The sequence below is a fragment of the Porcisia hertigi genome, chromosome 17 (genome assembly GCF_017918235.1).
Source record: "Porcisia hertigi strain C119 chromosome 17, whole genome shotgun sequence".
Lineage (NCBI taxonomy): Eukaryota > Euglenozoa > Kinetoplastea > Trypanosomatida > Trypanosomatidae > Porcisia > Porcisia hertigi.
Window position 1 is genome coordinate 766,726 of NC_090576.1, and position 16,553 is coordinate 783,278.

At 55.2% G+C, this 16,553-nt stretch overlaps 5 protein-coding genes across 5 annotated transcripts; all 5 read left to right on the forward strand.

Annotated features, from left to right (window-relative positions):
* Positions 1–1,920: 1,920 nt before the first annotated feature.
* On the forward strand, positions 1,921–3,675 carry JKF63_05518 (uncharacterized protein; the record flags this gene model as incomplete). The annotated part of the gene is made up of 1 exon (XM_067901476.1): positions 1,921–3,675. One exon carries the CDS (start codon positions 1,921–1,923, stop codon positions 3,673–3,675), a length of 1,755 nt encoding a protein of 584 aa, XP_067758151.1.
* Positions 3,676–7,403: 3,728 nt separating this feature from the next.
* On the forward strand, positions 7,404–8,129 carry JKF63_05519 (uncharacterized protein; the record flags this gene model as incomplete). The annotated part of the gene is made up of 1 exon (XM_067901477.1): positions 7,404–8,129. One exon carries the CDS (start codon positions 7,404–7,406, stop codon positions 8,127–8,129), a length of 726 nt encoding a protein of 241 aa, XP_067758152.1.
* Positions 8,130–9,151: 1,022 nt separating this feature from the next.
* Positions 9,152–10,084, forward strand: JKF63_05520 (uncharacterized protein; the record flags this gene model as incomplete). Its single annotated transcript, XM_067901478.1, has 1 exon — positions 9,152–10,084. One exon carries the CDS (start codon positions 9,152–9,154, stop codon positions 10,082–10,084), a length of 933 nt encoding a protein of 310 aa, XP_067758153.1.
* Positions 10,085–10,843: 759 nt separating this feature from the next.
* Positions 10,844–11,383, forward strand: JKF63_05521 (uncharacterized protein; the record flags this gene model as incomplete). Its single annotated transcript, XM_067901479.1, has 1 exon — positions 10,844–11,383. The coding sequence occupies one exon, from the start codon at positions 10,844–10,846 to the stop codon at positions 11,381–11,383; it is 540 nt and encodes a 179-aa protein (XP_067758154.1).
* A 2,021-nt stretch (positions 11,384–13,404) lies between these two features.
* JKF63_05522 (uncharacterized protein) lies at positions 13,405–14,967 on the forward strand (the record flags this gene model as incomplete). The annotated part of the gene is made up of 1 exon (XM_067901480.1): positions 13,405–14,967. One exon carries the CDS (start codon positions 13,405–13,407, stop codon positions 14,965–14,967), a length of 1,563 nt encoding a protein of 520 aa, XP_067758155.1.
* Positions 14,968–16,553: the final 1,586 nt, after the last annotated feature.

Consider the following 16,553-nt stretch of genomic DNA (forward strand, 5'->3'; position numbering starts at 1 on the left):
TAACCCCACTGTTCCTGTGCAGCTCCTACTCCTTGAGTTGCTTCCGCGTTGGTCATGCGCGTCTCTCCCCCCCTAACCCACTCATCCCGTTGGGAAAGACCAGGCGTTTCACCCTACTGTTTGGTGTGTAACTTCTCTCTCTCTCTCTCTCTCTCCCCCTGTGCCCCTCCTCCTTGCCTTCATTACGCGCGCATCACCTCATACTTTTCGACTATACCCCCCCCCCCCCCGTTCCCACATGAAACTCTACCCATGCTCCTACGTACACACACACACACACACACACACACACACGAGAAAGAGTCCGCCAATTGGGCCCCTTCATCGTCGTCCCCCAGCCTTTCTGACCGCTCAGTCAATTCTTCTCTTTTGCGCCCGTCTCGTCTATGTATGTTCGATTGGTACGTCGAGGAAAAGAATCGGTGGATTTTTTTTTTGTTTGGTGAGTGAAGCGTGTGGCGCCTCTTTTCAACTGTGCTCCGTCTCGTACATCTCCTCTCCAGTACTAATAGACAGACCTTTTCCTTTTTTTTTTTGTGCTTCCGCCTCGTGCACACACACACACACACCAAACAACAAGAACAACGTGTGTAGAGTAAGCTCGAAACACCCGCACTTGCTTTCTTCTCGGAAGGACGCGAAAAATAGGAGAAAAGGTGCCCCCCCCCCAAAAAAAAAAAACGTGTGTCTGGAGGCGCGCAAAGGCTTCAATACGAACGAGAAAGGCTGTGAGGGGTAACACGTTGAAGCACTGAACACCAACACACGCTGCTCTTGTGCACCAGCAGAACTGCTTGCTTTTTTCCTTTCGGGGGTGGGATAGATTGTTCTACTGTACGTTTTCCATCTGCCCTGGCCCGCGCCCCCCCAACCACCCCTTCCGAAGCCCCGTACATTCTCCGCGTGCATCTTTTTAGTTGCCGTTCTACTGAGGGGATTCATCTCTCTGGTGTGTACGTCTGCCTCACACGCTCACTCGGTGTCGCACGCGTTTGGTGGACGGTTGCACTCGATCTCTTCTCCTCAATTGCGTCCTCGCCGCCCTGTGTGTATGTGTGTGTGTGTGTGTCTTCAATGTGTTGCACACGTGGTATCTTTGTTTTCATTTTGTAGTCTGTGCTTTTATTTTTTGTCCCCTGATCTTCTACGGTAGCCGTCGCTCTCCCACCCACTCCCCTCCCCTCCCCTCCCCTCCCCACCCAATTTGGCTGTCGTGCCGCAGCAACGGTTGCACTACACCACTGCGGCGAGTAGAGCGCAATTTCTTTTTTTGTTCTGGTCCCCCCCCAAAAAAAAAAGTCAACACACAAAGAAGAGACGCTACCCCTCCCTCCCCTCCTTTTTGTTTTCCCCCTTTTCTCTAATCCCCTGTTTTGTTGGTGTGTCCTGGTTCCCCCTTCGAGTGGTGAGGTGGGGCAGAGACAAGGCGAGACAGCGACGTGGGGACAGTGCAGGGTGGGAACGCTGTGTGTGTGTGTGTGTGTGTCTGTGGGGGGGGGGTAAATCCTTTGCCGTTTTTCCCCTTTCTTCTCCACTTAGCTATTTTTTTTCTACTTCCTTTGAAAAAAAATTCTTTTTTTGGGGGGGGTTGTTGGTTTGTTTGTTTGGTTGTTTTCATCAGACTTCTTCTTGTTTATTCAAGGGGCGGTCTCCTTTTTTGTTGTTGCTTTTTTTTTTGTGTGTGTGGGAGGGTCACTGCGAGCTCTTCAACAACAAAAGGGTAAGAAGCGGTGATATCCCCCTTCCTTTCCCCTTCCCTCCCCCTTCCCGCTTTCCCTTTGCCTGGTATCCGGGGCAGCAAGCGAAGCAGCAATACACAACAAGAAAACCATTGAAAACAGCATACATACACACACACACCAAAAACAAACAGAAGAGGACCCCTCAAAACATTTGCGCCGCAGCCGCTGCGGAGTAGTTATGCAGAAATCGTCTTTAGGTAGTTCCTCGCGCGGTGGTAGCCGCGTGGGGTCTGCCATGTATTCGCATTCGCCGTACACCTACCGCAGGAACTTAGACGATGCCCCAGTCAGCCCGACAAGCGATCAGGGTGGCCGTCAGGAATTGTCGAGCCCCTCAGCGCACCTCAGCACCGGGTTTCTTAGCAAGACTAAGTGGACGCAGGAGATGCCTATGTGCACAACGCTCACCGAAGCCGCCGGCCCACAGCTCTCTCAGCCTAGCTCCCCGTTGAGCCTATCCACAGGTGCGCAGGAATACTCGCCGGCGATTCAGGTCAGCTCGCCCCCAAACGTCCACCCACGGTACCGCCGCAGTTTGCAAAGTCCCATGACCCATTGCGGCAGCCACGATAGCGGCAGCCGTAGTTATTTCCCAAGCTCACCACTTAGCGGCCTGCACACAAAGTCCCCGTGTATGCAGCGAGATGAGGGCTTGACTGGGGCCTCCGGCAGCGACTCCGTGCCGGTGCGTGGGCACAGCAACAACCCTTATAAAATGAGTCCCAATGGCAGCTACTGCACCCCACAATACGGGATGTCCCTCGCGGATGGTCATCGCTATGCTGGTAACGAAAGCGACGGTGTAGTACCATCACCGAGCTCGCACTACGCTGCGCACGAAGGGCCACTTCCACCTCCCATCAGCGCGATTCCTGCGTATGGCGGGCGTACTCCCAACCACCACCAGTCACCATTGACTACAAATGATCCAACCGCCTCGAGCTACGCCCCCGCTGGCTTCTCGATGCCACCGACGATAACCCCTGCAATGAATAGCGGGGGCAGCAGGAGCTACCGCGGATCCGCTGGTGGCCGAGGCGGTTCGCAGTCCTTCAGTTACACAGACCTGCGATCCAGTCACGCCTTCTCACCGGTGGCGGGTGGTGTAAATGGTGCACAACCACCACCGTCGATGTTCACTGTCCCAATGCAACAGATGCCCCAGCGGAGCAGCTCCTTCCCGACGAACACATACCACAGTCGGGTGGCCAGCGGTAGCAATCTGGGCTCGTCTCTGCTCTCTGGCATAAACGTTGGCGGAGGGTCTGCCGGGGCAACGCATTGCGCGGACTGCCAACCCCGAAGTGAGTCCCATGAGACGAAAATGAAGCCGCCTGGTGCCATGGCGGATGAGACACTGTCATGTTCTGGCAATTCGAGTAGCAGTGCGAGCAGCATCCGCGATGACCTGCCGCTCTGCCCCGACGATGACGCTTGTACGCTGATCAACGACCGCAAACACCAAAAGAAGTACGCCCACACGTGCCGACTTTTTCCTTGCTACCACGGGCACGTTACCCGTCACGCAAAGCTGTTTCGGCATACCTCGGGACAGGTGGCGCTCCCAGAGGGTGTCTCCGCAAACGTGAAGATATCGAGTCAGGCCCTGGCCAGCGTCAACTTTAGTACGATCAGCCCGGAAGCGCCCAACGCATACCGCATTTACGTTTCGCATGGTGATAAAAGCTACGAGATCTTTGGCGACTGGGCCTCGGTGAAGGTACACACCTTCAAGCGGTACCTGCATCAGGTGTATCACATTGCCCCAAGCGCACAGATCCTTTCGGTGGTGAAGACAGGTAAAGTCATGGACGATGACATCAGCGTCGTGAAGTGCTTTGGTATAGAAGAAGATTCCGTCGTTCAGCTGCGAAGCAACATCGAGGTGGCGGCGTCTGCCAGAGGTCTGTGTATATCCCTCGACGATTTGTAGGTGCCGTCGGTGCCGGCACACGCACATGTGTATATATATATGCGTATATATATATATACATATGTGTGTGTGTGTGCGCGCGCGCATCCGCGCTCGCAATGAAAAAGTTTTGCGAGTAGCGGAGGCGACAGAAAACAAGCTTAACGGACCAGTTAGAGGATACTTAGTCCAGTGCTTCCAAGAAAAGGAATACCACATCATATTCCCGCACGCGAGGAGTCCGTCTCTAGCGACGAGCGAGCTTTCTTTAATCTCCTGCCAGTGACTTATTCAACGCATAGCTTTTTGTGAGACAGTGTTGTGCCCCCGCTTCTTTTTTTTTTATTAGTATGATCCCTCTAGTTCTCAGCTTTCCATAACACAGACCTGCCATCTGTGTATGGATATCTTCAGGAGGACAAGAAAAAAAAAACAGCACTGCACCGGTTTCTCTCCCTCTTCCCCCCTCCCCTCTCTCTCTCCTTGTTTTCCTGTTCACTGAAACTTTTTTTTTGCTCGCTTTGGTTTGTTCAATCGAGCGGTTCATTGTACACCCTTTACGTGCATAGCACGGCATGCCTTTTACTTTTCTGCAGGGGACGGTCCTCTGTGCCTGGAAGGGGTCTGAGCTGATAACTACTCTCTCGACCCCTCCGTTCCCTCTTTTTGTCCCCCCTCCCCGCTTCCCCGCCGTTCACCAGACCCACTCGCATGTGTATGTGCGTGTGTGTGTACAAATTAGTGATGCGTGTTGGCATAACTTCTCAAAAGGAAATTTTCTTGTTTTTTCATATAATTATCAGCAGTCCTCCCCCTTCTCCTTTGTTTTTTTTTCCCCGCGGCCACTTGATTGTTTCTGCCTTGTGTCTATGCGTGTGCGTGTGAGTGCTGCATGGTGGCGCCCAGTCCCTACCTGTCGCCCAGCCTCTGTAATTTGCAGTAACAACCCCCGCCCCTGTGCTGTGTCTGGGTGCCCACGTTTACTGACCAGTGACACATAGTTTCGTTTACCATCTCACGTTTTGTGTGGTTCTCTCTCTCTCTGCATTCCCCCCCCCCGTGTGTGTATATTATATGGTTGTGTTGGTTTAAGTTGACATTGTTTGTAGTATCTTGGATTAGTGTTATGTCTGCGCCCGTGGTAATGAATGCTCTCCTCCCTCTGTGCCTCTCTTCCCTACACCTCTACATGGTGTTCTCTCTGTAGATCATCGTAGTATAAGTTTTTCTCCCCCCTTTTTTAAAGGTCTGCATCCTTCCCTTTCCCTCTCCCCATTCCTTCTGTAATTGTATGAATGTCTGCGTGTGAGTGAGCGTGTGTGTGTGTGTGGGGGGGCTGGTTAACACTGTTTTTCTTCACCGTTCTTCCTGTTTTCTTTTTTTTTTATCGTGTGTGCCTGTGCTCGACATGGGCTGCAGAGCCGTTTGCTGAATCAGATCCTCAATATTATATATATATGCGCGCAGACATTGACATCCACCGTAATCCCAGAAAACGTGCATACGATTCTCGTTAAGCCATCACGTAGAGTAAACGGGGGAAAGAAGGGGAATGAGTGCGGTGGTCTGACAGGTTCACCCACAGCCACAGGCGCACACTCTGAAACACGAGACGCTTGGTCGTAAGATACAGGCAGCGTTTATACGTTGCACAGACAAAACGGAGAGAGAGGGGAGGGAGCAGCTCACTTTAAAGAGTGACACGGGTCCTCTGAAGCACACAAGGCAAATAGTCACCAAAAGTGTTTCGACCTCTTCGTGTTTCTTTGTCTCCCTTGTCGAGCGGTCCTCGGCCTTATTTTTTTTTTTTGCGGGGGGGGGGGCGCCGCCGCAACGCACGTTATCTGAGCTCGTCCCCTCCCCCTCCTCTTCTCCCAAAGGAAAAGACAAATCTAATACAGCGCCAGGGCTTACCACCGCAAGAATGCCTTTTTACGGCGACTTCCCTGCTCTCTACCCCTGACCCTCAGCTCTTGTGGCAGATGGCTGGCTTAGCTCGCATCGAAGTGACCCCCTATTCCCTCGATCAGCAACACGTACTACGTTATTCTCGCAATCGCTTCTACGTGATCGATAAGGAGGGGAAGAGGGGGCGGCGGTAAGGCTGGCCGCACACCAGCGGGCTGGAAGGGGAAGGGAAAAAGAGGGTATCTGGGGGTCACCATCCCCTCCCTCCCTCCCTCCCCCTCGCTGCCAATGCTCCACTACTTCTATGCTTGGCGGTGCCGGCGACTAGGCCCCGCATGGCGCAGCATCGGGGTGGTCTGTAGCTCTGAGAGGGTATGTGACTCGGCCCTGACGGCCTACCGGTGAAGGTTGGGGTGGGGGCTGAACCACCACAAGGGATGATGCCCCACGTGTCGACTGGCTAAATGGGGGGCAGCAACTCCTGGGGCAACCAGGGAAGGTGGTGTATACAGGGGTTGAGGTAGATGCTGCGCTCAGGTGACTGGGCAGCCGTCACATCAGCGCTGCTGCGCGCGTCATGAGGAGGATCTGCACACAGGTTGTGTGCGTGTATTGAGTGTGACGTGGAGGTCACGTGTGAGGGGTGGTGTTCTGAACCAACGCGGCGGAGGCACAAACAAAGCTGGGAGCGAGCGAAAGGAGAACTGCAGATGTGCTGTGTTCGATCGTGGCGGTTATCGTTTTATCTGCGGATTCTATGGTCTACCATCGTTGGCTTGTTTTGGGCTCATTTGTCTAGTTGAATCTTCGGTGTCTCCATATCGGCCCCCCCCCCACTTTTGTTTCGAAGGTGTGCTGGTCCCCCCCCTCCCGCCTTCGTGGCACCATCCAGAGTTCTTGTGGTGGTGCTTCAACGGTGCATAGAGTCCAATGATTTTGTAATGTTTGCCTCTGTTTATTGTTCTTCCCCTGTCATGGAGCTGTGAAATCCCTCATCTGCTCCTTCTCGCTTGCACTGCTCTTGTGAGCTGTGTTTTCTGGCTTCTCTTTCTGGTCACTCTGTTTTCGTCTTCTTTTCGCTCTTCTTTTTGAAAAAATAAAGTCTAATTCATCTTGGCGAAAGGCCAACCACAGACCAGGGCGCCGCAGTGTTGTGCAGGTGCCCCTCCCTCTACGTAAGGAAGGAGCACTAAAAAAAAGGAAAGGTCCATGCAGAAGTCGCACATGATGAAAGAGCAAAGACCTTGCTGATGTCGTCTCCCTCGCTCAGTTGTTTTTTCCCCTCTCTTCCTATGTGGCTCCCCCGGATGGTCACGAGGAGACGGTGTGTGTGTGTGTGTGTGTGTGTGGCTTGGGGGAGGATGGATCGAGTTGAACAAGACGGCCTTCGCACCCTACATAGGCACGGTCACGCCACATCGCCGCCGCGTTACTTTCTTTTTCTCAACTGTGACAGTATTATCCTGCGGAGATTTTGTAGGCGTGTGTGTGTGTGTGTGTGTGAGGTTACTGTGTCCTCTGACAATGAAAGGCGCGCTTTCTCTCTCCGCCTCTTCCCCCCCCCCTCCCCCGCTGCCGTATGTGACACCAACATGATTTTCTTCTCCTTTCTCCCCACACCCTCCTTCTACCCATACATTTTTTCAATTCCCCTGCGTCAGGCGCCCCCCCCCCTCCCCCTTCACTGCAGTTCGCTTTTGGCTTCACTGCGTGAGAGCACTTTCTCAGACCGCCCTTGCCTCCACCACCCCTTTCTTTGATATCAAAGGGGCGAGGGAGCGCGGTCTGCCTCGAAACAAGTGGGATATCACCAGTGATTGCGTACTTGGGGGTCTGTGGGCATGCAGGGACTAGTTAGCGTGTGGCGACGGCTGCGAGAGGGGCCTTCAATACCGGGCGTCGTGTACAGCGATCAGCTGCAGAACATAAAGGAAGATCTCGAGCGCCAACAGAACATCAAATGGGGTGGGAATCTGCGCAACGTGCGGCTCGAGTCTGCTCCAGACTTGATTGTGCGCACCAGCAGTGGCTCTGCTGCGCGGCCTGGCCCCGAGGAGGTGCCGTACACATTCTGGGAACGCATTGGGCTGGTCCCAGTCCACCCGTCACGGGTGCGAGCAAGGCAGTATTATCACCCCATCACTGACTTTGCCCTCTACGACTACGACGAGATCTCTCCCGAGGAAAAAGAGTTGACGGCAAAGTGGATGGCGCGCGTTATGGAGTTCAATGGAGCCACACCAGCTGGTATACTGTGTGCGGCGGGTTGCCTGGTGCTGCCGCTGCACACAGTCTACCGTATGCCACTTCTGGTCGCGGCTGGCATCACTGGCGTGGCGGTGGAAGTGACGCGCGCGTACATGGCGGCCTCACAGCAACGGCAAGATCTGGACGACTTCTTGCTGGCAAAAGAGATTTGGTATATAAAAAATGTGGAAACCTATCAGCTCGGTATTCCACGCATCCCCCGTGGGTGTGAGCGAGAGTATCAGCAGTACTTCGATGGGGGGTCGTCGATGCAGTCACAAGGGCTTCCCGAGGAATTGGTGCGCGATCTGCGTGTTTGAAGATGGCCTTGTGCCTGCGGCTACGCCGGCTTACACGCGCCTGGTCAACTGCTGTTTCAAATTTGGTAGGGTAGAGGGTGCTGTGGGAAGCGCTCTAGTGCAGCACCTGGTACGCCTCGGGTTTCGTCGACGCCGACGGGTTCGGGGTATGCCGCGAGGTGGGACACACGAGGAGGTGAATTTACACAAGCGCTGGAGAAGAGTCTCCGCTGCTTTCAAAATGGCTCATATATGCGAAACGGTCGCCCCCTTTTTTTCATGTTTTTGGACATCCCCCGCTCTGCCTCTCTCCTTGATATACAGGCATCTTGCAAAGAATAGCCGCCGCCCGCCCCCCCGCCTCCCCCCCCTCCCCTGTGGAGCACCTGTGCTAACAGCACTGGGGAAAAGAACGTAGAAGAACGGTTTAGCCTGACAGCATTTGAACAAGGGGAGTAGTTGTAGAATGAGGCGAGAAGAGCACAATGCGTATCCTCAAGTGGTCTCCAGCGAATGACTCTGTACATTCCTCCCCACTCCCCCCTCCTTCCCCTCCTTCCCCAAACCATGCATCACGAAGAGGTGCATAATGTATAGTACAGCTCGCACATATACATACATATACAACATACAGACGCACAGAACAAAAAGACCGACGATCCACCACCACCACCACCACAACTGACCAAAAAAAAAAAAAAACGTCGCACACTGGACGGATCGTTTGGTTTCATCACTTTTGAACGGATTTCTCTCCAATGTCCGCTACAAAACGAGAAACGAGTCTTGCCTCCAAGTAAATTGTGTTTGTCGCTATTGATGTGTGTGTGTGTGGACGAGAGGAGGGCATCGTTTTGTGACGACCCGTTTGTCTGCTCCGCTTCTGGACTGCTCCATCGACCTCCGCTGGTGGAGGTGGAGGGTAGGGCGGCGCGGGATTTCAGGGTATTGGGAAAAGCGGTGCTTCCATGCGCTAACCCACCGTACCAGATACCCCATCAGCTGCGACAACAACAAAAAAAAGGGGGGGAAGCGAGGTGACAATGACCTCAGGAAGCCGGGGCATCTCGTGCCCAACCACTGCAGTCCCCTATGCGCTCCGGACGGACAAACTAAAGCCACTTGAGTGTTGCGTGGTTCGTTGTCACGACCCAGAGACCGAAGCAGCCTTCCAGGCAACACCTATACCAAGCCCAGTAGTTCTCGCCATTTGCGGCAGCTTCAACCCCATCCACAACGCGCATCTAAAGCTCTACGATGCCGCCAAGCAAGCTGTAGACGGCGTTGATGGCCGCGTGGTGCTTGGCGGCTTTCTTTCTCCTGTTAGTGATGCTTACGGTAAGCCGGGCTTGCTGTGCGCGGCTGATCGTGTGAGGATTATGGAGAAGGCATTGCGCCACCACACTGACCTCAACGTGGACACGTGGGAGTGTCAGCAGCTCACGTACACACGCACCTTTTTTGCACTCCAAGCACTGGAGGAGCACGTGAACGCGTGGTATGCTCAGTCCGAGCCGGCGGCTGTGGAGTGGCTGGCCGCACACGGACGTCGGGTAAACATTATCTTTGTTTGTGGCGCGGATCTTTTCTCATCTTTTTGGATTCCAGGCTGCTGGCCTCTGCGTGTGCTGCGAAAACTCCTTTCCGCCTTTCGTTTGGTGGTGGTCAACCGCAAAGATGCTCAGGGTAGCGTGAGCGGCGTCATTGATGTCGCGCGCCTGTGCCGGGAGGGGCCGCCGCTTTCAGAGACGGCGGCGGATGGAGAAACGGTTGAGATTGATATGTCGAAGTACGCATTTACCTTCACAGCCTTCTCTGCACCCGACGACACATCATCCACAGCGGTGCGGAGTGCAGCGGCGGAGCTATCGAAGACGCCGCCAGAGGACGTGGAGACACGCGCGGCGCTGCAGTTGCGTCTCCGTGACATGCTTCCCGACGCCGCCGTACAGTTGGTTGTGGATTTGTACGGATAAAGTGCGCCCCTGCTTCCATGGCATAGGACAGGGAGATGAGAGCGGGACCGCCCGAGTACAATGCGTGGAGTCTCCTCTCCCTCTCTCTCTCTCTTTCCCCCATTTGCAGGCCCCGCGACAAGGCAGTTCGGCGCTCGGTGATATGTCTGTTTCCTTCCGTCGCTTGACATAACACATCGTTTTCACAGTTGGCACACGATACAGGGGGGAGGTAAATGAGGGTGGCATAACACGATTTGCACAAGTGTGTCAGCAGCGAAGAAACCAGCACCCTTTTTTTTGTCTCTGCTTTTCATCCTCCCTCTCTTCCTTGTGAATTGACTTCTCAAGTGAAACGACACCGTGCAACAAGACTTACTGCCCGTTTTCTTGTCGCCTTCATGATGAGGCGTTCAAGGGGTTCTTTGGAAGAAGCCTTTTACTTCAGCTCTCCCTCAACTCCGATCTCCTGCCCCCCCCCCCCTCCCCTCCGATTCCCTCGCCACCCCACCCCACCCCACCTCAGCGTCGCGTCGAATCAAGAGAGAAAAGGGGCCAAAAGCGCGCGACACGCGGGTTGGCTCCCCCGAGAAGTTCCACTAATCACACCTCCCACTCGTATGCACCGCCGTACACATCCACGCTGTGAAGGAGGCGTGCTGATAACCAGGGCGTGGGTACCCTTCGCCTCCTGGAGCTCGCGGACGTACTTGTCGAACCCAAAGAGGCAATTTTAGTGCGCGTCGTCCAAATCGCCCTCTGCGTCTGCGCGCAGTGGCGATGTCAAAATATGACCCGAGCGCCCGCATATTGGCGGTGTTATTTGTGTTTGTCGCCATCGTCTGCGGTGTTCTGTGGAAGTGCGAGACCTGCGGTGTTAATGTTGTGCAACAGCTGATGGTGTCGAGAAAGCAACCGGGCAGAGACGCTCCAAGTGCCGGTGCGGTGACCCCGTCCCCATCTACAACCACAACGACACCGAGGACAGAACTTCGCGAAAATCTAAAACGTGCCGCCTCCAAGAACAGCAACAAAGGTGTGGAGGAGTTCTACAGGGTGGCTGGTCGCTTACGTTGTCCGCAGCCGCAACGCTACACGAAGGAAGAGGTAGCGCAGCACCACACAGAGGACGACTTGTGGATTGTGGTGGATGGCAACGTGCTGGACGTGAGCTCCTTTGTTCAGCAGCACCCCGGAGGTGATATGCTTCTGGACGGTGCCGGTGGTCAGGACATGGCGACAGTGTTTTCTCACTTTCACGATCCCTCGTCCGTGCGCCTCTTAGAAAGTTTCTGCATTGGCCGCGTACGCCAGGTGTGACGTGCGCGCGCGCTTGTCGGTGTGTGTATGTATGTATGTGTGTGTGTGTGTATGTGTCGTTTTCTCCACATCACCCCCTGCTATTCATATTCCCGCGGGCGGGCGACCGGGAAGAGGGGGGGGGCGGGCACACTGACGGCAGTGCAACGACGGCGAAGACGTTACCGGTGTCCGTCCCCTCTCTCAACATCTGTGTTTCCCATTGTTGTGCTCTCCTCCTCCCCTCGCTCTCTGGATTAATACTTGGAGGCACTGCTTCTGGGGAGCAACACGAATAGGGGGTAAATACACGTGTAATCGTGTGTGTTGTGGACTTCACTATTAGCTTCCCCTGTCATGATCCCTTTAACACACACCCATCCACATCGGTGACGAGTGCACCGGAGATGCGACCAGCTCACTCTGGGCCTGATACGTTGCACGTGTCCCCCCAAAAGTAGCCGAGCCTGGTGTCGGGACTCCGTTTCCCAGTCATGGATTTTCGGATGCTAATGGAAGTTGAGGGGTAGGGGGGATGGTGTGTGTGTGTGTGTGTGTGTGTGTGTGTGTGTGTGTGTCTTTAGTCAGCATGCAAAAGTGGCTTTGCCGGTAGGGAGCTCATCTCGCTTCCCCCTTGCCCTGCGAGTGGCCTCCCTAAAAGCGTTTGCAAGGTGAGGGCCTCGGGCGACTCGTTGTGAACACCGCTCCGCAAGCCAGACTGTCGCTATTGCAGATGTTATCGCTCCCTCTGCGCTACCCTCGTGTGTATTGCCATGTCCCCTTCTTTCTAACCTCCGCCTCCACGCCCGCGGACACAGACGTCGGCGGGGGAGGCAGGGGGGAGGGAGGGGGGGGGGTCATCCTCGCTGCTGCGCCCTTGACCTTGGTGGTGTACCTCTACCGAGGGCGGTATGGCGAGTCTCATTCCTTCATTCACTGTAGGAGACACACGTGACTTTGTGCCCGCTTTGTCTCGCTCCCGCTTTCATATTTCTCACTTTCGTTGTTGTTGATCTTCAAGGGCCCCATTGATGAAGACGCGGGAGGGAGGGGAAGGGAAAAAGAGGGTATCTGGGGGTCACCATCCCCTCCCTCCCTCCCCCCCTCCCCCTCGCTGCCAATGCTCCACTACTTCTATGCTTGGCGGTGCCGGCGACTAGGCCCCGCATGGCGCAGCATCGGGGCGGTCTGTAGCTCTGAGAGGGTATGTGACTCGGCCCTGACGGCCCACCGGTGAAGGTTGGGGTGGGGGCTGAACCACCACAAGGGATGATGCCCCACGTGTCGACTGGCTAAATGGGGGGCAGCAACTCCTGGGGCAACCAGGGAAGGTGGTGTATACAGGGGTTGAGGTAGATGCTGCGCTCAGGTGACTGGGCAGCCGTCACATCAGCGCTGCTGCGCGCGTCATGAGGAGGATCTGCACACGGGTTGTGTGCGTGTATTGAGTGTGACGTGGAGGTCACGTGTGAGGGGTGGTGTTCTGAACCAACGCGGCGGAGGCACAAACAAAGCTGGGAGCGAGCGAGAGGAGAACTGCAGATGTGCTGTGTTCGATCGTGGCGGTTATCGTTTTATCTGCGGATTCTATGGTCTACCGGAGCTACCTCGTTTTTATCGCCTTTACCGTCTGACTTTATGGTGTGCCGCCGCCTCTGGACGTGTGCACAGATCATTGAAAGTTCGTACTCATGGAAGTGTTGTCTCTCTCTCTCTCTCACACACACACCTTGCCACTGTGGCTCTGTCCACTACTCCGTGGCGTAGTCTTGAGTGCGCTGTCTCTCTCCATTCCCTTCCCCCCCCCCCCCCACCCCCTCTTACCACCCTCCCCCTGCTGTTTTCTTTTTCGACACATATTTGTGCGTCAGCACCTCAACTCCCACGAGGATCTCCGCTCACCGTTCGTCTCATCATTAGTGTTACGCGCGTGACTCGATAACTCTTCTATCACTGAGTTTGGTAAACGCCGCTGCCGCTGTCGCATCTCTTTTCTCCTCATCCTGCTCCTCTGTGTCTCGTTACCTGTGCTTGCGTTGACCATGTCTGCCGAGCGTCAAGAGAGGCGGTGGACAAACCTTGCGGAGATCGGCTCCTGCTATCCGTCGCACCATCACTACCCAACCAACACAGAGGATGTGAAGCGCATCGTAGAGCTTGTACGCTCTCTTAACGGGAAGTGCCGCGTTGCTGGAGCTGGCAAGAGCCCCAACACGGCTACCTTCACAAATGACCACCTCATCCACATGGACCGCATGGCCCGCATCCTGTCAATTGATCCCGTCGCGTGCACCATGACGTGCGAAGCGGGTGCTGTTATGGAGGAGGTCATGAGGTCTCTGGACGAGGTAAATCTCATGCTGCGCTGTGTGCCATCCTATGTCCAGACAACTGTCGGTGGCTGCATCGCTACGGCTTCGCACAGCAGTGGTATCGAGTGTCACAGTCTCTCGGACTACGTGCGAGGATTAACGCTCGTGGATGGCCGTGCCAGAGTTCACACGTTGGTGGCTGGGAAAGATGATGCGGAGCTGCGGCTGGCCGCCTGCCACCTCGGTGTCATGGGTGTTGTCACGGAGGTGACGTTGGAGGTGCAGCCGCGAGTGCAGTGGAAGCTGTCGAGTCGACCGCTGTCCATGCGGGACGCGACGAGTGCTGCTCTGGTGGCGCACAAGGTGAAGTCCAGCGAGTATTACAGGTGGTGGTGGGTGCCCCACACGGACGGCTGCTACGAGTCCTATGGCAGCATTGAGGGCACAACAGACAGCTTCTCGCCACCCCCATACTCAGACCAGAACCCCGCGCAAGACGAGGGTTCGGTGAAGTCATCGACTGCGGCTTCGATGGGAGTAAGTAACGACCGCAACGGTCCTGCTGCACACCCGCCCCCGACATCAACAACAACAGAAGATCCGCTGCTGAACGCGGATAGCCCCACCGACAGCAGGACCTCTCTCGTCGTCAAGAACGCACTCAAGTATATCGCTACGGGCTTTGTCCGACATCAAGTGGTGGAGTGGAGTCTTTGGGCAGCGTGCCTGTACCCAGCTATCCAGCCCTACATAAACAAGGCGTATCAACAACTCTTCTACTCGACTCCGCAGGTGCAGCGTGGACCGGCGCTGGAGTGTTTCACGTTTGACTGCCTCTTCAAACAATGGGCCAACGAGTGGGCCATCGACGCGTCGCGTGCTGTGGAGGCGTTCAACCGACTGCGAGAGATGATTGACCGTGAGGGCATGCTGCTCCACTTCCCCGTCGAGTTCCGCTTCACCGCGGCAGATGCGTCAGACATGTCTCCAGCTGTTGGACGACCGACCTGCTGGATTGGTGTCGTGATGTACCGACCTCATGGGCGGGAAGCGCGCGACACACGCCGGTGCTACGACAGCTTTTGCCACCTAATGCAGGAGATGGGCGGTCGCCCACACTGGGCCAAGTACTACGACTGGGGCCATCGCGAGATGGCAGCGGCCTATGGAGATCACTGGGAGCGCTTTCTGGCGCTGCGCCGCAAGATGGACCCCGAGGACATCTTTGTCAATCAGTGGTTCGCCAACCTCGTGTCGCTCGACCGCCGGAACAGCACTGAGTACACGCCGTAGAAAGTCCTTAGGCCACAGTGCGCGTGCGTGACGCTGTGTCATGCAAGACAGCTCACTGACATTCACCTTCAGCCATAAACTCTGCCGGGTAACCACGTTACATAAGAAAAAAAAAGGGCACTTAGCGCTCAGCTCTCGCTCGGCTGGTAGGCACACACGCATCCAGGCACGCGTGTTTGAAGTGTATACTGCCGTGGAACCTCGCTGTCAGCGGACGCTTGCAACTGTCTGCATATTGCGCTCCTCCCCTGCAGTCTTCGCCTCGCTGCTAGTGGCCGCGGTATTCCCTCATCGTTGATCCACTTTTCAGCCGGGGGGTTTCTGTTGTCGACTCATGAATTCCAGGGGAACCACCCTCCGAGGGTTATTCCCCTGTACCCGTCTTTCCTCACACACGCACGGTTCACCATGGACGGCTCTACCATCCGCGTTTGAGTGAAGGTGCTCCTGTAGTATTTAAAGATAGCCGTCCCGGCGGGTAGGGGCTGGGGCTGGGGCAATTCAGGGAGACCTTCCCCCCCCCCCCCTTCTCACTTACCCTGGGCACTTGGCAAGATTGAAAAAAAAAACGCTCACCGATAATGTAAGCGTGTAAAAAGAAACCGCGGGAGAGGGGTGAAGGGGGTGAGGTGGGGAGTATTATACCCCTGCTTTACAGACTCGACCTGACGCACAGCTGTGCTGCGTCGCCTGTGTCTGAATCCTTATTCGGTTATTCTTTCTGGGCACGCCACAGACTTGCTTCTTCTGCATATCGCCTCAGCATTCACCCAAGCGCCGCGTTTGACATTTCTCTAGGAACTCGAAGATGAAGCAGCGTTGGGAAAGCGACTTGTATTTGGTCTTCCCTCGTTACACCAATTCTGCCAGCCGATGAGCCCTGGCGGGGCGGCGACCCCCTCACTGGGAACTAAAGGCAGACCAAGGACGCGGAATAGGGTGAGATAGGCTCTCTGGAAAAATAAGGGCTTCCGCTCTCGTGTGCGTACCAACGCAGGGAGGGGAGAGGGGAGAGGGTGAGACGTACCTATGCAGCGCTCTATTACAACCGTGAGTACGACGGATCGATGTTGGCGACACATCACGCGGCTGGTGGGAGGGCTCACTTTTCCAATGGTCCTTTATTCTTTTTTTTTGCTACACTCTATTCCCTCGGTGTTTGTCTTTGCGTCTGTACCTATCAGTCTGCAGAGCCCTTCGCATGCCCGTTTATTCGTTAGTGGTGAGTACCCCCTCTTTTTTTTACACATACGCACACCGACACTTTTGGTGGTTTCATGTATACATCAACGAATGCTCACCCACTCTGACCGTATTGTCCGTTTCCCCCTTTTCATCTCTCTGTCTGAAACGATACGCCAGTTTGCCGATGTTCGTGTGTATTCTAGTCGACTTGTAGTTCCCCATGACTTCTTCCCCACCCTCGGTGGTCTGCGAACACACGTAAGAGGCGTCCCCTCTACCCCTCATCTGTAGGAGATGGAGAATCCCTTTGGAATAATGTGCAAGCCTTCTATGGCGCAAAGGGAAGCGGTATTTTTATTGCCCGCGTATGCATGTGTGTGTGTGTGTAGCGGAGGCGTTTC